This window comes from Scleropages formosus, chromosome 4, assembly GCF_900964775.1.
Source record: "Scleropages formosus chromosome 4, fSclFor1.1, whole genome shotgun sequence".
NCBI classification, from domain to species: Eukaryota; Metazoa; Chordata; class Actinopteri; order Osteoglossiformes; family Osteoglossidae; genus Scleropages; species Scleropages formosus.
Genome location: NC_041809.1, coordinates 4,323,782 through 4,345,892, shown reverse-complemented (window position 1 = coordinate 4,345,892; position 22,111 = coordinate 4,323,782). Strand labels below are relative to the sequence as shown.

Here is a 22,111-nt window from a genome sequence, read left to right as displayed (position 1 = left end):
TATGGGATATGAAGGCATTTAGACTAGAAAGATAAGTCAAAAACTGTTTCAACAAACTACAAGTCCCAATGATCCATCGGTAAACTTTTACGTTTCGTTCGCGCTCACGCTGGCGCGCTGTTTTGGGTGACAGGGCCGGAGTGGTAGGTTTATACCTGTTTTCTAACGGCACTGTTGCTACTTTTATAATTAATATATGTCACACAAGGTATGTGAACGGTTTCTCATTTCCTTAATGAATAGAATGAATGAGTTTTCTTGCGCCTAATCGCGGTTTTTACACATTACAAATACTGTTTTTGCCATGATTTTACAACGATACCTAATTATTTCTGTTTCAGAGCCTTTGGCACGGAATTTTGTACCAGACTCCAGAGGATGAAGTAACAAACATCGGCCTAGGCTAAGGAGATATTTTTATATAGACTGAAACTTTTTCATTTAAGCATCATGATGATGTGCAGCAATGTCCTCTTAAATCAATTGAGGCCCATGGGGTCAAAGGTGATGGCAGCACCTTACCTTCCTCATTGCACCTTTCTTCCAGCGCTGTGTCTTTCGACGTCCTGCGTCCGCAATGGCCGTAAGAAGTCCAGCCAGTACAGCTCAGTGGACACGGGGAAGTATTCGTCCCTGGTGAAATCGGTGGTGTCCTCACGAACAAGTCCCCAGACTCCGGCCAGCCTTGAGGAGGAGGACAGGCACATTTACGGCCCTGTTGTCAAATCCAAACCTCCCTCTGAACCGGCACGAAGCACTCCCAGAAACCCCTATCCGCTGCTGTGTCCCACCAAAACACCGCACCCAACGCTGCCAGAGAACGATGAAGGAATCCCAGCTCGCATTACTCTGCAGAGAGGCCCCGGCAAGTCGGTGGTTCCCAGCGTGACCCGCATACTGCAGCAGACCATGTCCCCTGAGCAGTCCTTCTACCTGGAGCGCTGGAGGCAGAGAATGATTGCGGAGCTGGGAGAAGAAGGATTCAAGGAGTACACCTTGAGTAAGACTCCTAAACTGTGCTCTTATGTTCGCTTCCGTTGGACTCACTAAGTCATTAGATATACACGTGTGAGTGATCTGTGTAGTGTGACTAATGTGTTCACATGGCTGAATAAGGCTTATTATTATTATTTGTGGACAACTGGTAGTGTAGTGCTTAGAGCTGCTGCCTTTGGATGCAAAGGTTGCAGGTTCGAGACTCACCTCCAGCTGTAATACCCTTGAACAAGGTAGTTACCCTAAATTGCTCCAGTAAAAAGAAAAATAGACCCAGCTGTATAAATAGATAAATAATTATTACTCAGTAATTTACTGTTAGTCACTTTGGAGAAAAGCATCAGCTAAATGAATAAATGTAAATTTGACACAGTTTTGTATGACCAAGAATGATTTTTCAGATATTTTCAGATATTTTCAGACAAGGGAGATGCTTCCACTCAGCTCTGGAGAGCATTTTAATGCCAGGCAAGATTGCACCGGAGGATGAAGGCTCTTCAGAGTTGGTGGAAGGGTACATAGAGAGTGTCCGGCATGTTCTGGATGACATTCGTGGAGTGAGGGCTATTGAGAGTGTCGTAAAGCATCCATCCCTGAACTACCTGGGCCTCGTGGACTGTGTGGCTATGTACAGGTGGGTGTTATCTTTGGTTTCCTTTCCTTCACCTCGATGAAGCATAAGGAACTAGTGTCTCCTGTCTTTGACCAAACAACGATTTTCCAACTGTGGGCCGAAAATTCATCCTCACAGAGGCTGGCTGATGTGTTAAGTGTGCAAGTGAGACCTTATGGTTAATAACACCAATTAGAATTGCCAAGATATTACAGACATTCCAATTTTCAGACAGGGGGAAACCACATGGCTTGTGCTCTATTCTGCTTGCTATTATGAATGCATTGTTTAGCTGACACATTCCACAAAAGCAGCTTATTATATTTAATCCATTCATTCATCTAGGTATTTCCGTAAGACAATACACCTGCTGTTCAACTGTTCAGTACTTTAAAAAATGGTACCGTTGTCATTTACTGTTAACTTCGGGACTTAGTTTTCCAAGGAATGTCCTGGAATACTTGCTGTGTTTTGCGCACAGGGGGAGGCTGTGTGTGATCGATTGGAAGACATCCGAGAAGCCCAAACCCTTCCTCCGGAACACGTACGACAATCCCATACAGATTGCTGCCTACGTAGGGGCCATTAACAGTGACGACAACTATAATTACCAGGTCGAGTGCGTTCTTTCACTTTTTGTCTGATACGTTTGCAGGCTGCCTGAGCATCGTGTCTTACTGCTGCCGTTCTCGCTGCCTTTGCCTGTAGGTGGAAAATGGCCTGGTGGTTGTGGCCTACAAAGACGGTTCACCTGCTCACAGCCACTTCATGGCCCTGGACCTTTGTCAGGAGTACTGGACTCGGTGGCTGCTCCGACTCGAGGAGTTTGCGGAGAAGAAGCAACTTACATCAGACCGTCATTAGTCAGCGACTGAAGCCGAAATGTGTGCTTGCAAATGAGGAGCGTTAGTCTCTAAATGCTGTGCAAAATGTGCTTCCTAATTTCCAGGAAAGTTTCCTGATTATTTTGTTAATGCTTATTTTGAGAAGGTTGCTGTACTGTTCTGGGAGACATCTTTATGTCCAGAATAAAATATTTTTTCAGCTTAACATAATGCGTGTTTTCAGTGTTTTGCAACCTCACAAAATACTTGCCATTTTGATCCTAGGCAACACATACTCATATTTTATTCCTTTAATATAGATTCTAATATTGCACTCTGTTAAACTGAGCTTCCAGTCAATTGGAATCTGTTTAAAGACTGAAATTGTCATTTCAAGCTAATATGACTTTCATACTTTCTTTAATCCAACAGACATCACCAATCCTTCAAAGGACTCGGACGGGTCTCTTGGACACGGTATATCAATAGCCTCGACGGTCGATTACTTTTCCTTCCAATCGCTTCCGTGTTGTTCTGTGACGTAGACGGGTCAAAAGTCACCCGTGAGCGTTTCTTCCTGGTTACTGCGATCATGTCCATGGCCTCCAGGGTCGTTCTCGGCGTGTCCGTGGGCCTCACCGTGGCCACCGTGGTCGGCGTGCACGTCAGGCAGAACTGGGACAGAGCGGTAGAAAACGAAATATTTAGTTACTTATAAAATAATTAGCATTAATTCTCTCTCCTGAGTGATTGAACGTGGAAAGTCGTTCTGCAACAATACACAGTCACTCATTGCACGACGAGAATGCTTATCCGGACATAAATAAATAGATAGAAATGTATTTTTGAGTGAATTCATATATTTGTGAATGTGTGAAGATGTGTCTGTCAATTCCAGCCTGTGGAGACTCGTCGTTCAGGTTGAGGAAAGTTTGTTCCGTGGCGATAGATAGAAAGATAACTTGGAAAAATAGGAAAATAACGAAATTATCCTTAAAATATTTTGTGTGTTGAGTATGAATCTATGTTCTGGCTGTAGACAGTTTGGCTGCTGTATTGACAGCAGTCTGTGCTCACTGTGTCCCACTGACTGAGACTGCAGTGCATTGTGGGTCCTGTGTCGGGGGGGGGTCTCAGTTGTGGCTCTCACCCTTTCTTCATTTGTACCAGAGACTCCGTGAAGGAGTCGTACGAGACTTGGAGAGGATGGAGAGGAAGAAGGCAAACCTGAGACTCCTCGAGCAGCAGATCAGCTTGACCAAGGAGCTGGAGGCGGAACGGGAGCGCAGGGCAGCCGAATCGCAGGGCCCCTGAGCGGGGATCGGATCCCCTCTCGCCGCGAGTCATCACATGTAACGACCCTAACGTGTTGGTACCTTTCAGTATAATTGTTAGTAACCTGTATTTTGGTGACCCTTTTTGTTCAAAGCAGCTAACAGTGTTGCATAAGCAACTTTACACTGATTTACCCATATGTACAGCAGGGTGTTGCTGCTGTGAGTCTTCAGATTGAAGAAGACAGCCCTAACCGCTACTACGGTACCCGCGAATCCCTGCTGTAAAGTAGTTCAAGTACCACCGGAGGGGTCTTCTCATTGACAGAACACCAGCAGGGTAACGGAGAGTAACTTTTACCTCTTGGGATGTGACAAAGAGCTCACAAGGACAGTGAAGCAGCCAGGCCACCTGGTGAGGCTATGAAGCGGCTCTGATCTCTGCTGCTGACGTTTCTGGAGAAGCTGACCTTGAAAGCAAGCCCCTGTAGGACACCTGCACAGCCGCAACAATGACTTTCTCTGCAGTGAGCCTTGCGAAAGCTGATCTAATTCAACTTCCAATGAATGTGCTCTACTCTGTGTAGACATCTCACATTTTATATTTTCTCATTGATTTAATAGTGTGATTCTTACTGAAATACATCAGATTCTAAGGCTTTTGTGCACATCAGCTGGAGGGGGGTCCTCTCCTCAAAAGGATTTGTTGTTAAATGAGTACCAAATTACTGTGTAAGCACATGTGGTTTGTTTTTCTTCGAAGGATGGAAACTGTGACACATAAAGGGGTTCTGATGAAAACATGGGCCAGTTAATGCAATTAATAGCTGTATGTGTACATGAATTAATGTAAATGTTTTGACTGCTGCAACACTCACATGTATAAAATGTATGCAGTTCCACTGTTTGTCCACTTGGTGTCGCGTCATATTTTTTTATTCCACATTCTTGTTGACTGAGGACAACTTTCCCAAACATTTCCATTATTTAAGAAGTATTTGTGTTTTCATGGAGCTATTTAACAGTAATATAATTCTTCAGTCCAAGTAGGTGTAGTTTAAGGGATTGTTTGGGATTTAGCTACTATGGATATCTTCCCAGAGTCCAGAAGTAAATTCAAAATCATGTAAAATGTTCTTTTTCAGCATCATAAAAAGCCAATACCTTAATGGACCTCTACTGTAAGTCTGTTGTAATAGAGTAACAAATTATGATTAGGGTATCCAGGGTTGGGGGTCAGTTTTATGACACAGTGATTAAATGTTGTGGCCTTGGCTCTAGGGCAGGACAGTGTGTAGATGTGTTTATCAGCAAAAAAAAAAAAAAAGGGGGCGTAATGTGGGTAAGTGGAGTCGCAAGCAAGGATGTGCGCGTTCCTCTGAGGGGAAGCACTCATTCTTGATAGAGAGTCTCTGTTCATGAGCTTCTACGTGAATGGATTTTGTCCAGGCAGCTGCTTCCCATCACAAGTGAACCTTTTGTTGCTGCTGGGTGCGCTGCAGCAAAGGGAAAAAGATGCTGTGTGTTGAATTCCACTCAATCTGGGCCCCTGAGGAATGCCAGGAGGCAAGTAGAGCAGTTTGTTTACCTTCTTGCGCAACACAGAGAGGTGGTGGTGGTGGTGGGGGTGAACCACGAGCTGAGCTTAACCTTAAAAGCCCTGCATTAAAGACAGGGTTTCGGGGTCTGTGCTGTTCAGAGGCGTTTAAGAACCTGAAAGGGTGGCAACCAGGCCTGCTGTTCTGTTGATGCCCCTTTTGGTTTCTAACCATTTTCTTGTTTTTTTTCCATCAAAGCCTGTTGTCAGTTTGCTCCCACAGGGACCCTGGAAACATTTTTGGCTTAGGTAAGGAGCAGGGGTGTACCCAGAACTTTTTTTTCTGGAGGTGGCCAAGTAAGACCCAGTGATTTCATTGGGGTGGCCCAAAAAAAAAAAAAAAAAAAATCACTGTGACATGCTGTACCAAAAGCAAATTCTACAGACAAATTCTATAAATTCTATAGAATTTATTTACACAAGAAATTACAGTGGCAGTACTTAGAAATGTTTGAAAAACATAGTTTAATACGATCCTTATTCTACATTATTTGTATATTTAGATGCTAATGATGCAAATTGGGTATTGGAAATAATTTTTTTTATCTTTCCAAATACAACTTATGTAACCTACATACCTGGTGGGCAATGACTGACTACATGAGTGTTTTTGCTCATCTCTGATCCTGGTCTGATGTGTGTTTTGTCTGTAGAGCTTCTCCACAAGCTCCCCCTCGGACTGTATCGCTGCGTCCTCCTCCTCTCTCTTTCCCCTGCTTCTTCTCCCCTCTCTGTACCGTTCATTTCCCAGCCTCTTTCTTGTCATTTTCAGTTTTACTGCTACTAGTCCTCAGTTTGTAAAAAAGGAAAGTATATCTTCCTACCTTCCCCTGCTTTCCTTTTCATGCTCTCTTCAGTTTAGACAAACACACCTATCAAGAAACACTTTTATCATCATTATCATCATCATTATTATTATTAAATTGAATAGCTACTTACAAAAACCACTGACAGACTCAATGATAATGTAAGCGTATGATGTGGTAACGTCACATTTTTAAAATTAGCTAGCTAGCAGCTGCAGTGACTTTAGCTAGCATTAGCCTATTAGCTAAGTTACGCGATATTTATGGTAAGCTAACATTTGTTTGTCACGATGAAACATCGCAGTACCTCAACTTTAACAAACTTGCACAAAATAGTAGTGAAATGTAGGTAATTAACACTGATTTTACTCTCCTAAACACCATATCCTTGCATTGCTCAGTTGCCCAGGACTTGGCTGGAGTAACGCTCCCGAAATTCAGTTTAACCGCTCCTACTCCTCCCTCCTACACGGAGGTTTGGGCCGTGCGGGCGGTTCGCAGCTCTTTGGCCTAATAGCGCCGCACACTATGGCCTAATAGAGCCCACAATGTGTGTGCAAAAAGCTGGGGGATGGAGGGGCACAGAACAAGTGACGGCAGCAACGTTGCCAAAATGCTTTTTTTTTTTTTTTCTGCAGAGCCAATGAAGCAAAATCAAAAAAGTTGGGTATTAAATGGCCTCGGAGGAAGTCTGACTCATGGTGGGACAATTCTGTGGTTATAATGGAATTGAAACCTGCTTGTAATTATACACAGTCCTATAAACGAAGCACATGGAGCGCCTTCCTGTCTCGTCTTCCACCAAACCTCTCCAAAAATCCCCACATGTAGTGGGCTGAGCACCCTCTGTACCTTGGAGCTGCTGAATCCACCCTTTTGAGAAGGGTCTCAAAGAACTCTTTCAAACCTGCTTCTTTCCTGATCTCTTAAAACTGCTCCCAACCACCTATCACAGTCATTTCAATTTCCAGTGAATTCCACGGGCTGTACTATTTCCTGGTAAAACGGTGGTACGGGACACAGTCAGTATCAATATAATCCTCTGCCTCTTGTGACAGGACTAAGAGTTATGTGTCGGAAAAAACCCCGGAGGAGGCGCGGTGGTTCAGGCTGCTGCTTCCAGACCCAAGAGACAACAGGTTCAAATCCCACCACCTGCGGTAGTACCTTCAAGGAAGGTACTTACCATAAAGTGCTGCAGGAAAAATTACCCGGCTGTATGGGTGCGTAAATTGGCGTAAGCCGATTTGTCATTCGAGATATACAGGACAAGACGTTATACCTCGTGCGTGTATTACAACAGCTGTACACAAAGATGCAGTCAAACCAAGATCACCATGAAGCCACAGAGAACAACATCCAGCGTAGCCAACATGTATCTCCATGACCAAGAAGCTGAACTACCTTCTCCAACCAAACCAACCAACACAACCACAGGCTACCAACATTGAGGTTCCCAAGTGGGCACCTCCTTTCATCGGCGTTTCGTTACATTAGGCCCACGACACCTCCGGAAGGCTCAACGGTACAGTCTGGCATCCCAGACCCACCCCCTCAACAAATGCTGCAACTCCACAAACTCATGAACACTGTCTGCTTGACCTGCAGGGACAGGAAGAGAAAGGAAGTTCCTTACATTTATTTATCAGACACATTTCTCCAGAGCAACTTCCAATGAACTCTATGTAGTGTTATTAGCCCACACACCTTATTCACCGCGGTGACTTACACTGCTAGATACACTACTTACACTGGGTCACTCATCCATACATCAGTGGAACACACGCTCTCTGTCACTCACACACTATGGGGGACCCTGAACAGCATGTTTTTGGACTGTGAGAGGAAACCAGAGCACCCATGCAGACACAGGAAGAACATGCAAACTCCACACAGACTGAGTAGGGATCGAACCCACCACCTCTCACACCACCCAGGCACTGTGAGACAGCAGCGCTACTCGCTGTGCCACCAGATATTTCCCTAGATATCTCCTCTCTGTTTAGAAAAGCCTGGTTATTTGGGTTCTTTCATTTAAATACAGTCTGAGAATAATTTTTCAGTTGTGTTAAATTATCCGTTTGGATTTATTTTCTTTTTTTTTTTGAGCACAGATTTTTTTTTTTAAAAAATCCTCAGCTTGGACACTGATGGACTATAAAATCTAACTGATGTCACACATCACAGGTGGTGAAACTCAAACCAGGCTGCTCTGTAGGCCGGGTCCTCGGTGAAGCCAAGGTTTCTGAAGATCCTGTAGGAAAGCTGGTTCTCCTCCTCGACGAAGCAGTAGACTGGGTAGCCCTGACTGTGGAGCCTCCTGGACATAGTGCTGATGAGAAGCTTGGCGTAGCCCTTCCCCCGGTGCTCCGGCACGGTGTACAGCATGCCCATGGCACCCGACGGGTAGGTCAGAATCCACGCTACCACGCACCCCCGTTCGTCCCACAGACAGCAGGAGGGGAAATGCCGGATCATGTTCCGAATCATCTGGACGCTCCGCTCCCCGTTCCCGAACTTCCACGTCTCGTTGACCAGGTCCACATTGGACTCGTCGAGGGAAGACATTCTCAGAGGGGACCTACAGGGGAAGAGCAGGAGAAGCCATGAGGCCGGACCTTCACAGGAGAGCCTGTGCCGACGTGCTCCGCTAGGGACGCCGAAGAAGCCGGAATGACAGCGGGACACACCTGTGGATACACCCCCATCCCGTCCGTTTTTACGGTACCTGTCCGCTGTGGGAAGGTGGCTGGGATCCTTTAGGAAGAGCATGTGACACAAAGCCACCCGTTTCCCGGACGCGCCTCTCTCTGCCGCCACTCCCATCACGGTCTCCTCGTGGGACGAGTCGGCTCCTGAAAGACAACCGTCCAATGGACTCGTGGCCCAAACTTTGAGGGCAAACGCACCAAACAAGACACTGGGGCTCCTGATCTCCCGCTAAAACATTACAAAGCGATTATCTTTACACTCCTAAAGCATTCCCACACGTGTGTGTTTATAACTGTTACCTTCGGACCCAAAGGGTTCTATTCTGAATCCCTCCTCCAGCCATAATAGATGCACAATGATCCATAATCAGAAGTCATAATATTAAAGGATTTACCCTAACTGGACACAGTAAATGCTGTGAAAATGGTTAAATAATTGAAAAGTTCATTAATATTCCAACCTGTCCTGACAAAGGTGTCAGATGGATGAAGGATGATGGGCGGCAGTGTTCACAGCTGCCGGTTCGAATCTCACCTACTGCCGTAGTACCCTTGAGCAAGATACTTACCCTAAATTGCTCCAGTAAAATTACCCAGTTGTATAAATAGCTAAATAATTATAAGTACCTATATTGTAAGTCGCTTTGGAAAAAAGTGTCAGATAAATATATGAAAAGGCAGCATGGATTTAATAACTGCGGGGTGTGACAAAGGTGAGAACTTTCACTGAGGACATTAAAGCATCGTCATAAATCCAATCCGATCTCTGCTCAGACTGAAAGGACCAAAATGAGACCGTGGTGCGACGTGCTTCACATAGATACCCAGACACAAAAATTGCTCCCAGTTGATGATGCCGTCCTCGCCCAGCAGTCCTCTCAAAGGTCCGTCATCTTTAGCAAACACACAGATGTCCTTGAAAAGGTCTCCTTTCTGCAGAAACGAGACCCCAGTAAGCGCACTTAAAGGATCCTGAATTAGAGAAGCTGACCACTCGAACCACTGCACCCCCTGCTGTCCCCAAGGGTAGCTAGTCTATGTAAGGGCAATAACACTATTAAATCAGTGCTTTACACAAATAGAATTATTTACCAGTACTTTTAGTCATAAACCGCTGAAACAACATGGTCCTCTATATGTGAGGAAAATAAGGAAGCATGTAGAGTAGGGGGTTAGTACTGCTAGATTTGGACTTAGAGGTCACAGGTTTGAATCCCACCTCCTACTGCAGGGCCCTTGATCAAGGTACTTACCCAGAACTGATGCAGTAAAAGCTCTGCTGCAACTTATTTCTAAATAGTAACTACCGGTAAATGTAATGCATGTGCGTCTGTCAGGTGAATAAGAAATATACAGTTAATGGTCATGACGTCATCAAGTACTAGATAAAATATGTGAAAGGCTCCAGTTGGCTGTGAGTACAGAACAGCTACCTGGATACATCAATAGCAGCCTTGTACTGTCCTTAGAGAGAGTCATCAAACGACCTCAACAAAAGCTTGATTGTTCAACTCAGTTTATTACTATTCAGTCTGGTCAACACCTTGGTTAAGGTGACGCATGATGTCAGGCCGGCGACTTTACTATGATCTACACTTTTACACAACATTACACTTTTCCTTAAGTAACTTAACCGAAGGACTCCGCCGGGAGTGGGTTTCGAAGCCACACCAATGACCACGTGACCCGCCCCGGCCCCGGGTTTAAATGTTCTCCTCGACTTGGTTCCGAACCGCGGGCTGCGGAACACGGTTCCGGTGCGGAGCGCACGCGCTACGCGGGGGAGACCTGTCGCGTGACGTCACCGGGTTTCCTGGCCCAACGAAGACGATTAGTGAAGATGAGGAGGCGGGAAAGGAGGTATACCGTGTGGACCCGTGGGCGGCAGAGTATTGCGGAGAAGTCCGGCCACCTGTCTACTATGACATCCATGGGCTCAGATGTCACTCGGTTCTTCTGGAACACGTATCCGTACACCTGGAAGCACAAAGAAAGGCACGAGGGTCGGGTCGGGTCGGGTCGGGTCGGGTCACTGGCAGTCTGGTGGCCGCGCGCGCTGCGCTCACCTGCAGGGATCTGGGCAGGTGGCTTGCGAGCACCTCCTCGACCACCTTCAGCTCGTCCTCGCTGAGGAACCTCATCGCGCGCGCGCTCTTCCCCTCCGACCGCTGAGAACTTCTCGTCCCCCGGCCTTCGCCGCCTTCAACCTTCGGACCTCGCGCTCCCGGAGGGCGCGCCTGATTTCGTGACCGCGCAGCAGCTGGAACATTCATTCGGAGCCACCTGGTCCACGGAGGGGAGGGTTTTGGGGGCGGGGGCGTTACTCCGCAGTGACTCCGCAGTGACTCCGCAGAAGGTCCCACCATGACGTTGTGCAAATTCAGCACGTTGTTCCCATCGGCTGTGACTAAGTGGGAATTTACGCGCAACGTTCATGCAAAAACCGTGATCAACCGCGTAACGATCGGTTTCAGGCACCGAAAGACTTCCTTTCGGGAAAAATCTTCCCTGACTCAGCGCTACCTGCCTGGTCGCGCTCGAAATAACTGGGCGCACATGGGTTTCCGCTACTGCCGAGGCGGAAGGTCCGACATAATAATAAATACACCATTTTTTTACACTCGCACTCTGTCGCATGAACAACAGCTGAGCATTAAAACCTCCGTGAAAACTACCATGCGCTCCAACACACACACACACACACATACTCAGCCCCTTCTGTTCCTGTATAAATTTATGGTTACCTATGCAAACTCTACTTTAGTTTATTGTATGACTTCTTGTTCAATTTAATAAGAAAAGGTCAACAGTAATTATTTACATTTCATTTGGCTGAAGTTTTTCTGCAAAATTATTTATGCTGAGGGTTTATTATTCATAGGGTTACAATTTCACATCTGTGATTTAAAAAAAAAAAAAAAAAAATCTTTCCAGTAACCTCTACCAATGGGTTCTTCAATACCAGGTCCAACAGTAGGTTACCAGTTGGGATCAGCAGCTAAACTCAAACCAGGCTGCTCTGTAGGCCGGGTCCTCGGTGAAGCCAAGGTTTCTGAAGATCCTGTAGAACAGCTGGTTCTCCTCCTCGATGAAGCAGTAGACTAGCCCTGACTGTGGAGCCTCCTGGACATGGTGCTGATGAGGAGCTTGGCGTAGCCCTTCTCCCCGGTGCTCCAGAACGGTGTACAGCATGCCCATGGTGCAGTAATTACACACCAGCACCCAGGACGCTGGCTGACCCTTTTCGTCCACAATACAGCAAGTAGGGAAGCGCTCGATGAGGTTCTTGATGTTCCGGAACCCCTGTTCATCTCCTCCAAATGTCCAGGTTGCATTCACCAGGCCAATGTGGGACTCATCCAAGCAGGATATCCTAGACTCAATATCGCTACACAAATGAAGATTTTAAAAATGACCCGAGGAATGAATAAGCCCATCTAGCACTACTAAGTAGGCAAACCCAATGAGCAGAATAAACAGGATGTCTGAGAAGCAGCGAAACATTAACGGTACAGCTCAGCCATTCTTACACCCATTTCACACCCAAAATACACGAGAACTTGGCCATTCAGTCCCAGTGCTGCTGCTATAAGAGTTCTGCACATGGGTTTTGCTACAGGAGCTGATGTCACAACAATTTTCGTTCCTATTTTTCTGGCCTGCCCCCGTTTTTTTCTATTTTGCTTCCGGTCATTGTCCAGGGAATTTTTGACAAAACACTTTTGTTGTTGTATCAGAAAGCAGAATCTGAAAGTAAAAAATTCCGTTGAGTTGTGAACTCTGAGAGGGTCACTTCCCGCTCTGCTGGACTCCCAGCAAACAGTAAACGAAAAGCAGGCAGCTTGAAACGGAAAAAGAAATCATGAAGTTACTATGCATTAATTAATTTTTTTATGTATATGACTGCTGAGTGGGAGTTACAAGCCCATCATTGAGACAACTCTTTAAAATTGTCAAAATAAAAAAAAACAATTTAGGAAAAATACAATTATAATATGTAGGAGTGTAAGGAATAGAAAGTATCTGCTGATGTCAAGGTGAGGCATGTGACTGGGATCTGTTAGTGTCATCAGGTGCACTAAAGAAAAATATTTCGGTGTGACACCTTTGGAGGATGACACGTTTCTCAAAATTTCGTCATGACGAACATCGGCACCTGCGGGTGTGAAAAAGAGGCGTGGGACCGTGGGCATCTACCTGCAGATGTGATCTTTGGAAAGATGAAGGGAAAAAACAGCATACCGCCAATTAAGAAGTATGTACTCCAGTCAATGGCATCGTCCAGCAGCATTGTTTTCAACATGTGGTCATCGGTGCAGAAGAAGGCCACCTTCTTCATGTAATCCGAAGAGCATTTGTTATGTTAAAATGATCCAGTAATTGCAATAAGACGGCCAAGATCTAAAATTAAAATGTATTAATTGGACAGAAATGAATCGATGGGCGTGAAATAAAAGGTGTTCACCTTTGGGTCAGGTCTACAAATTATGACTTTAAAATTTGGCCACGAATCCACAATAACCTCCAGCGTGTGTGGTTTATTCCTGGTAATTCCAAAGAGGAATCCATACACCTACAGTAACAGGAAAGGAGAGGTTACCACAAAGTGTCCACCATCAACGACCACTTGTCCACTGGGATGTGGCGGTGATGCGGAACCCATGGAATGTGTGGCAGGGTACACCCTGGATGTGATGCTAATCCATGGCAGGACAATGACCCAAAATGCAATTGAGAGTCACTAATTCACTCAGAACAAACTGCACACAGTTCGAACCCTAAGCTGTGAGGCACCAGCGCTACTCACTGTGTCTCCGCTTGTCAGAAATCATATTACACACACACACACACACACACACACACACATTTTCAGAACCGCTAGTCCCATACGGGGTCGCGGGGAACCGGAGCCTAACCCGGCAACACAGGACGTAAGGCCGGAGGGGGAAGGGGGCACACCCAGGACGGGATGCCAGTCCGTCTCAAGCCAAGGTACCCCAAGCGGGACTCGAACCCCAGACCCACCGGACAGCAGGACTGTGGTCCAACCCACTGCGCCACCGCACCCCCTTATTATATTATAATTAATAAATAATAACTTAAAACTAATATTATTTATTAACTTATTATATTATGTAATTTATTCATGATCCGCGCAGACCCATACGTTATTTCATATAAAACGCCAGCGCAAGGAGAGGCGAAGGGAAAGTGAAAGAGGAGGAAATCAGTTTTAATACCAGATTTCTGGGTGGAGGGGAGGTCGTGATTCAAGTCGAATCTCTGCCTTCGCACTTTTGGGCAAATGTGTCCGCAGAACTTTCTCCGCTTCGTGTAATTCATCGCGATTCAAAGTCTTCATGGTGTCGTCTTGCCGCGGCCCTGTTCAGCAGTAAAAACGCGCTCCGAGTTGGCATAAAGCCTGTTTACCGTGGTACGGAAAGTGGAGTTGATGCGCCTCGAACGCAAACCCCACCACTTGGATTGTGGGGAAAAGGGGCTGTGGAAGAGCTCAGAGTAGCGATCGGACGAAGTCCCCCGAGGTCCTTTCACTTTCTGCAGGACAGTGGCCCGGGATTTAACCCTTTCCTCACGTTCCCGGCACGAAGTAAGAGAGAAAGGAGACTGAGCGAGGCGCTAAAACTGTACATGACATGTTGGCCAGTTATTAACTCGATATAACAAAGGAACTTATGAACTGCTCAGCTGTGTTTCCACTTGTGACAAGGTATCGCTTGTATGTCAATATTTCAAGAATTGGGAATCAGTGTATCAATCAATGATCAATGTAAATATACCGAAATATAATCTGCAGTTCTGCGCGTCCTGTTGCTGACAATACAGACTTATGAAGTGCAGCGCTTCGGGAAGACAAATTTAACCAATTTTAATCATAATTGATACATTGTAGGGACTGAAACAACGCAGTATGTCACGATTTGTAACTTTGGGGTAAATGTGTGTTACTGTTACGTACAGTACAGGTAACAATTTAAGAGTTTTATACCGTCACGTGACTCTTACTGGAGACTTTTGGAAAAGTGTGAAAATCTTATTTAACTCCCTTAAATCTTTCTTTGGCTGGTGTGTGTTGTCTTATTTTTAATGTGACATCTTGTTACATGGTAGAATTTACATTTTGAGGCTTCAAATGTTACTTTGAGATTATGTGTGTTAACTTACATGAGGTACTTTATTCTTCCTATGGCTTTCACATTGTCTCGTGACTCAGTTATTGCTGCACCTGTTTAGCTCATTTCCATTCTTAGTTTTGGTTTTAACAGATGTAAACTGTTCTGAAATTTCTTGCGGGCAGGGGCATAGCTACGTGGTGGCCGTGGGAGGCCAGCGCCGCTCCTGACTGAAGCTCGGCCACTCCTCTTGTACAAAGCACTCTGACCACACTGACAGGTCTTTGTTTCGCCGCTCAAACTTGTATGACACACACAGTGCTATTAGGCTGAAGAGCTGCGAACCGCCCGCACGGCCCAAGCTTCTGTGTAGGAGGGAGGAGTAGGAGCGGTAAAACTGAATTTTGGGAGCGTTACTCCAGCCAAGTCTAGCGCAACTGAGCAACGCAAGGGGATGTAGTGATCAGGAGAGTAAAATCAGTGTTGTTTACCTACATTTCACTACCATTTCATGAAAGTTTGTTAAAGTGGAGGTACTGCGATATTTCATCATGAGAAACAAATGTTAGCTTAATTAATATCAGTATATTATATATATTAATACTGTCAGTGTGATCAGAGTGCTTTGTACAACAGGGGTGGCCAAGCTTCAGTCAGGGGTGGCACCGGCCACCCACAGCCACCATGTAGCTACGCCCCTGGTACAGAGAGGGAAGAAGGAGGACGCAGAGATACAGTCCAACAGGGAGCTTGTGGAGAAGCTCTAGAGAGACAACACACACCCGAGCAGAATGAGAGATGAGCAGAAACACTCATGTAGGCAGTCGTTGCCCACCCGCCCTGTAGATTACATCAGTTGTATCTGGAAACATAAAAAAAAATTTCCAATACCCAATTTGCATCATTAGCACCTAAATATACAAAAAATGTAGAATAAGGATCATATTAAATTATATTTTAATGTTTTTACAGACATTTTTAAATAGTGCTACTGTAATTTCTTGTGTACATTTCTAAGAAATTGTGTAGAATTTGCTTTTGGTCCAGCATGTCAGTTGTGATTTATTATTTTTTTTGGCCACCCCAATGAAATCACTGGATCTTACCTGGCCACCTCTGAAAAAAGTTCTGGCTACACCCCTGCTTGGGGGGAGGAAAAAAAAACCCCACACACTACACCCATTGTTTTTCCCCATATAAAAATTTATTGACAAGAGATATGTGGACTGCATTCATCAAGCTAGAAGGTCACTTTATGGCTTTCTTGAAGAAAAATGGCTATAAAAAGGAAACTTGACAGTATACAGCATTTCTGCCAGGTTTCTGCAAGAGGTGGCACTCAGAGGCACTACGAAAGGAGCATTTCAGGGTCAGTTTCGGGCACCGTAAAGCTGCGATGTGCAGGAGTCAGCTGAACACTCAGTGCCCACAGCTGATCTTCACCTGTGGAGGTTTGTTCAGCCATGGTTGGCTCCACACCTCAAAGTTACAGATGGTGGGCTGAAGAGAGGGGGGGGGGGGGGGAGAAAAAAAAAAAAAAAGCCATAAGTGGAATGGAGTGCACTGTATACAGAAACACAGTACCTCCTAATTCAGAATTTAAGACAGTAGTTGAAAATATTTGCCTAAAATTTGAAAGTGTCCAGATTTTCTATAAAGACCACATACATTTCAGAAGCTTTGAAGGGTTCCTCATGATTCTCCAACCCCTTTGTTACTGCTCAAACCAACGCTGGTCTTCGTTTTAGTTTATTTGATCTTTTGTCTAACAGTTTTTGTCCTCATTCTGTAAAATGTCATTGCTCTGAAGGGTAGAGCCGCTACGAGTCAAAACAAACTTCAGAGGAATCTGATAAAGTTTAGTTGAATTGTATCGAAGCACCAGTTTTGGCAAAAATAAAGATTTACAGAAGGCTCTTTAAATCAATAGTTTGCCGTTTTCATTTTCCACCATTCATTATTGTGACTGGGGGTGTGGTGGCACAGTGGGTTTGACCGGGTCCTGCTCTCTGGTGGGTTCAAGTCCCGCTTGGGGTGCCTTGCGACGGACTGGCGTCCCGTCCTGGGTGTGTCCCCTCCCCCTCCGGCCTTACACCCTGTGTTGTCGGGTTAGGCTCTGTGACCCCGTATGGGACAAGCGGTTTCAGATGATGATGATGATGATGATGATGATGATGATGATGATATTATTGTGACTTTTTTTATTGTAAGTGATGTCAGTGGATTTTCTATCTCCTGCTGCAGTGTCTCCACTCATGTCAGGCCCATCAGTCTCACATGTCATTGTAACCGATTTCTTGATATTAAATGTAGCAGAACTGGGAATTCATGCGTTATTTAAACAGCATCTGCTCAAGTTCTGCTTAGAGTCTGAGCCACATCAGCTTACATGATCAGAATGCAGTTAGTACACAGGTAGTTTCACTTCTGGGTTGTGTAACAAGCAGCTCAGGAACAACACAACCCAGTTGACAGGGTGTGTTACAGGCGAAGCACATACCTTACAGCTGACAGAGGAGTGCAGCACCCACTGCAAACGAAAACACTGGGTTGAGGGATTGTGGGAATGTTACCTTTGCCAGCTGTGGGTCTGGGTTGATGGCGCACCCTCTCTTAACACTCTGATTCTCATCCTTCCTGCACACGGTGTAGACCATCCTCACCCTGAAGATGTACTTCATGCCAGACACAACCTGTGGGGAGGGGAGAGGAGAAAAAAAAAAAAAAAAAAAAACCACACACACCAAAGAAAGGAGGGAACATCATTTGACAGCTCTTTTTTTTTTTTTTCCAGTTCATGTTGAACCAGTGATATTTCCGTGCTTTGTCTAATGGTCAGGGTTAGAAATTAGATCTGAAAACAGATTTAAAGAGTTCTATCATCAGTGTAGTTTATAGTCCCAATGTCCCCCCTCCAAAAAAAAAAAAAAACCCACACTACACAAGACTCTTTGCAACCACATGATTGCAAAAGAAATTAAAATACTCCAGCCATCTGCACAGGAAGAGGATTTTAATTTGTGCCCTTTTACCCTGTTATGCCCTTACTCCTCGAATAGTTATTCCAAAGTTAACTTATCTGATGACATAAACATGTTAAACTGGATGGACGTCAATTCTGGTTTCTGAAAATACCAGTAAACGCACCTAGTCTGTTTTTTAGAATAAAACCCACGTTAACATCTCAGACCTTTCCAGTTTCCTGCGATGACACTTTTCCGAGGTCACTGACCTGTTTCTGAGCCGTGATCACTTTGGAGACCTTGCTGAGGAACGAGCCCTGGTCCTGCTTGTTGTATTCTCTGACGGCCACATTAAGGGCTTTCTTCACATCCTTCTGGTGCACATCGGCGTTCTGAGGCGCACCGGGGAGAGGGGGCTGTGACAGTGACAGTGCCACGTGGACAGCGAGCAGCGACAGGAGCACCATCCCAGCTTTCAGGATCACAGCCATGTTGCAGAGCAGAGCCTGTTGTTTCTGTTCTCACGCAGCGCGCACGACACAAACATATAGAGCCTGCCCCGCCCACTCCTTTATAACCGCGAAGCGCTGACGTCACACGTGTAAATACGCGGGTGTGGCCGGCATAAAATTAAGATGACCCTCACTCCGCCGACCGGTTTATTGACGTTCCTCGCTGACGTCAACTGATGTAAATGAGTGGGCGTGGCTCGCATTAAATTAACATGGCTCTCACTCCGCCGACCGGTTTATTGACGTTCCTCGCTGACGTCGACTGATGTAAATGAATGGGCGTGGCTTGCATAAATTAACATGGATCGCACCCCGCTGATCCTTTTATACCCGTACCGTACTGACGACGCCTGATGTAAATGAGTGGGCGTGGCCTGTAAAAAATGAACAGTGCAACACCACCGGGCAGTATAGAGGTATAATAAAGGAGGTGTTGGACTAATTGACCGAACTTCGCGAATCGACTGATTGCGTATCGCTCCACCTGTTGGTGAAAGCACTTGTGTTTACTCTGAGCTCTTTGTCTCTTTGGTAAAAAGAAAATTAATAAGAGTGTGTTGCACTGATGTATGGATGAGTGACCCAGTGTAAGTAGAGTATCTAGGAGTGTAAGCTGGTGAATAAGGTGTGTGGGCTGGTAACACTACATAGAGTTCATTGGGAGTCGCATTGGAGAAAAGTGTCTACTAAATAAATAAAAGTAAACATAAAAATAAACACACTGATCCAAAGTGCCAGAAATGAGTGGGTGTTGCCTGCATGGAATTAACAAGTTTGACACCTTGCTGGCCTTATAAAAACATTAAACAAGTTCTTTTCTGAAGTCAGGTTATTTCAATAATGGCCTCGCTTCTACACACACACACACACACACACACTTTCTGAACTGCTTGTCCCATATGGGGTCGCGGGGAGCCGGAGCCAAACCCGGCAACACAGGGCGTAAGGCTGGAGGGGGAGGGGACACACCCAGGACGGGACGCCAGTCCGCCGCAAGGCACCCCAAGCGGGACTCGAACCCCAGACCCCCTGGAGAGCAGGACCCGGTCCAACCCACTGCACCACCGCACCCCCTCATTTCTATATAAATATTTAAAAATATAAAAGGAACCCAACAGGTGCAGTAGTGCGGGATGAGTGTACACTCAACTCAAAGAGCAGCTTATTCAGATACAGTCACTGTGCAGTGCAGCATATGTCATTAGCACTCGCATTTACTCACACATTCATCAACTGAGGGTTATTATTTCTTATTTTGGTGTTTATGAGTGAGGGGGCAACAGGTTTGACCAGCTCTTGCTCTCTGGTGGGTCTGGGGTTCGAGTCCCACTTGGGGTGCCTTGCGACGGACTGGCGTCCCGTCCTGGGTGTGTCCCCTCTCCCTCCGGCCTTGCTCTCTGTGTTGCCGGCTTAGGCTCTGGTTTGCCGCGACCCTGTTTGGGACGAGCGGTTTCAGACAACGTGTGTGTTTATGAGTGGGGGTTATTTGGAGTCCCTGTGCCCTTGGATGGAAGACATATCAAGTGCGTACATGCAGATAGCTGAGGGGACAGAGTCTGCTCTCAGCCAGAAAGAAACTGAACAAAATAACTCCTGTCCTGCTTGGTACTGTCTGGAGTGTCTTTGTTAAGAAAAAAAAAAAACTCCTGTACTACATCTTCTGGTTCACTAACAGTTATCAAAACAGAGGTAATAGCAAAAATGACCAATAATAACCTTGAGAAATTATTCTAATTCGTTTTCTTTAACTGACAGTTACATTTAGCATTTGAGTATCATATGCTGAGGGGGTGCGGTGGTGCAGTGGGTTGAACCACAGTCCTGCTCTCCGGTGGGTCTGGGGTTCGGGTGCCGCTTGGGGTGCCTTGCGACGGACTGGCGTCCCGTCCTGGGTGTGTCCCCTCCCCCTCCAGCCTTACACCCTGAGTTGCCGGGTTAGGCTCCGGTTCCCCGCGACCCCGTATGGGACAAGAGGTTCTGAAAGTGTGTGTGTGTGTGTGTGTGTGTGTGTGTGTGTGTGTGTGTATCATATGCTGATTTGTAAAACTGAAGTGCTTTGTGGGTAAATTCCACTGAGTCAAAAGTCAAGTCATGGCGACCACTCGTGTGGTTGTCGTGTGGGGAGACTTGAGGTACCCAAGTGGTTTACCCATTGCTTTCTTCTGTCCACGTCTTTGGATTAGAGGAAGAAACCCACATGAAAACCAGATTTGAACCCACAGCCCAGAACTACACCCTGCACCGTCACTGTGCCGAAATAGGTCTTTGCAATTTATATTAAATCAAAATCCCCCTGACCCTGGTATTTCTCTACCCTGATATTTCCTACAAAGAAGATTACTTGAAGGTGCCTCATCTTACCATAATAAAGGTGCTGTGGTGAACTTCCCTATAACTCTCAAGTGGGCTGTTAAAATGACAGTGAATAAATGTAAAATATAGTTTATAAATCTAAATAGAGCTTAACAGTCGGGACAGCTGGTACCCTAAATTGCTCCAGTAAAATTACCCAGCTGTATAAATGGGTAAATAGGTGTTGGTAGCTAAACATTGTAAGTTGCTTGGGAGAAATGTGTAAGGAAAATAAATGTAAATATAAATTATAAATCTAAAGAGATGGGATTACTGAAGAAACACTAAGTTTCTGGCCTGTCTGTTGATCACCTTCGACAGGTGGCTGAGGAGCACACCATTGTCCTATGGGTTGTACTCTCCAACAGGCAGCATCTCTCAACGTCAGCAAGACCAAGGACATGATTGTTGATTTCAGAAAGACTCGAGCTGTCCACACTTCTCTGAGTATTGATGGATCAAAGGTGGAGTGTGTCTGCAGCTCTCTGCCTCAAACCCTGAGGAGCTTTCATATGCAGAATGACAGGCGCGAGTCTCAAAACCTGTGCGATTTCACGAAATGTAAATTTATTCTCATTGCCATCTCAACGATGTGGGGACTCCTAAGAGTTGGGGGTCTGGGTGGGAAGAGAAGGCAGTCCAGGCACTGCTGAAGTGGAACCTGAGATCCTGCTCAAGCACCAGCGTGTCTGGAGCCAGGGTTGGAGAGGCTGGATTGGGGAATGGGCGTGGCCAATACTGGTGGGAGCTCAGGAGCAGCGGTGCTACTTCTAAGCACGTAGGTGGCGGTCTTGCATGATCACTACCCTCAAGCGGCACTCCAGGCCCGATCCTGTTAGCTGGATGCATAGGTGAGGACGAGAGGGTGGCAGCTGGAGTCCCAACACGAGGCTGAGCAGTATGCGTCAACAATCGTGTTTGGCTGAGTCATCGTGATATGACATTGCTCTCCCACAATGCCTTGCATCTACACAGTTAAATGAATTTATGTTGTGTGGTTTTCTTACTGCTTCTCATGCTCCCTTTGTTGCTGAGCAATTGCACAGAACCCATAACCACGGACAAGGGTTGTTGACTGCAATCACCCCTGTGGGGTTGAGTAGAGAGACACGTAGCTCTGCTATCTATTGACATGGTATGTGTGTGAGCAGAATGATTGTGTAATGAGTAAAAATGCTGTAAAAATACCCATTGCATAAGAAAATTATGTATTCTCACAAGCTCTTATCACAATCTCATTATACACGGCCCCCTTCTGGGAGGAGCAGATGCAATGTCAGCTCATATTAAATCGAGATAATAAGGCCTCCGTATCTTAAAATGATAGTGCCA

At 45.7% G+C, this 22,111-nt stretch overlaps 4 protein-coding genes and 1 pseudogene across 9 annotated transcripts; 2 read left to right on the top strand and 3 right to left on the bottom strand.

The window, feature by feature from the left end:
• The first annotated feature begins 84 nt into the window (after positions 1 to 84).
• Positions 85 to 2,680, top strand: mgme1 (mitochondrial genome maintenance exonuclease 1). 2 transcript variants are annotated; one of them, XM_018740076.2, is made up of 5 exons: positions 85 to 143; positions 342 to 1,000; positions 1,408 to 1,630; positions 2,091 to 2,223; positions 2,318 to 2,680. In XM_018740076.2, exons 2-5 carry the CDS (start codon positions 451 to 453, stop codon positions 2,471 to 2,473), a joined length of 1,062 nt encoding a protein of 353 aa, XP_018595592.1. In that variant the 5' UTR covers positions 85 to 143; positions 342 to 450; the 3' UTR covers positions 2,474 to 2,680. The 2 variants fall into 2 exon arrangements, with proteins under 2 accessions (XP_018595592.1, XP_018595593.1); XM_018740077.2 differs by having other exon boundaries at positions 87 to 208.
• A 326-nt stretch (positions 2,681 to 3,006) lies between these two features.
• pet117 (PET117 cytochrome c oxidase chaperone) lies at positions 3,007 to 4,604 on the top strand. Of its 5 annotated transcripts, none has more exons than XR_001965526.2 (3): positions 3,007 to 3,121; positions 3,604 to 3,801; positions 3,918 to 4,604. XR_001965526.2 is itself a non-coding variant. In XM_018740093.2 (3 exons), exons 1-2 carry the CDS (start codon positions 3,026 to 3,028, stop codon positions 3,745 to 3,747), a joined length of 240 nt encoding a protein of 79 aa, XP_018595609.1. In that variant the 5' UTR covers positions 3,007 to 3,025; the 3' UTR covers positions 3,748 to 3,771; positions 3,918 to 4,604. The 5 variants fall into 5 exon arrangements, 3 of the variants coding, with proteins under 3 accessions (XP_018595609.1, XP_018595611.1, XP_018595612.1); XR_001965527.2 differs by having other exon boundaries at positions 3,915 to 4,604; XM_018740093.2 differs by having other exon boundaries at positions 3,604 to 3,771.
• A 3,579-nt stretch (positions 4,605 to 8,183) lies between these two features.
• Positions 8,184 to 11,552, bottom strand: LOC108927051 (glycine N-acyltransferase-like protein 3). Its single transcript, XM_018740080.2, has 5 exons — positions 10,888 to 11,552; positions 10,688 to 10,798; positions 9,646 to 9,754; positions 8,839 to 8,965; positions 8,184 to 8,691 (listed from the first exon to the last, which is right to left on the bottom strand). The coding sequence occupies exons 1-5, from the start codon at positions 11,185 to 11,187 to the stop codon at positions 8,292 to 8,294; spliced, it is 1,047 nt and encodes a 348-aa protein (XP_018595596.2). The 5' UTR covers positions 11,188 to 11,552; the 3' UTR covers positions 8,184 to 8,291.
• Positions 11,553 to 11,812: 260 nt separating this feature from the next.
• Positions 11,813 to 14,404, bottom strand: LOC108926980 (glycine N-acyltransferase-like protein 3; annotated as a pseudogene).
• Positions 14,405 to 16,108: 1,704 nt separating this feature from the next.
• Positions 16,109 to 18,583, bottom strand: LOC108927044 (cystatin-like). Its single transcript, XM_018740073.2, has 3 exons — positions 18,185 to 18,583; positions 17,526 to 17,645; positions 16,109 to 16,452 (listed from the first exon to the last, which is right to left on the bottom strand). The coding sequence occupies exons 1-3, from the start codon at positions 18,404 to 18,406 to the stop codon at positions 16,372 to 16,374; spliced, it is 423 nt and encodes a 140-aa protein (XP_018595589.1). The 5' UTR covers positions 18,407 to 18,583; the 3' UTR covers positions 16,109 to 16,371.
• Positions 18,584 to 22,111: the final 3,528 nt, after the last annotated feature.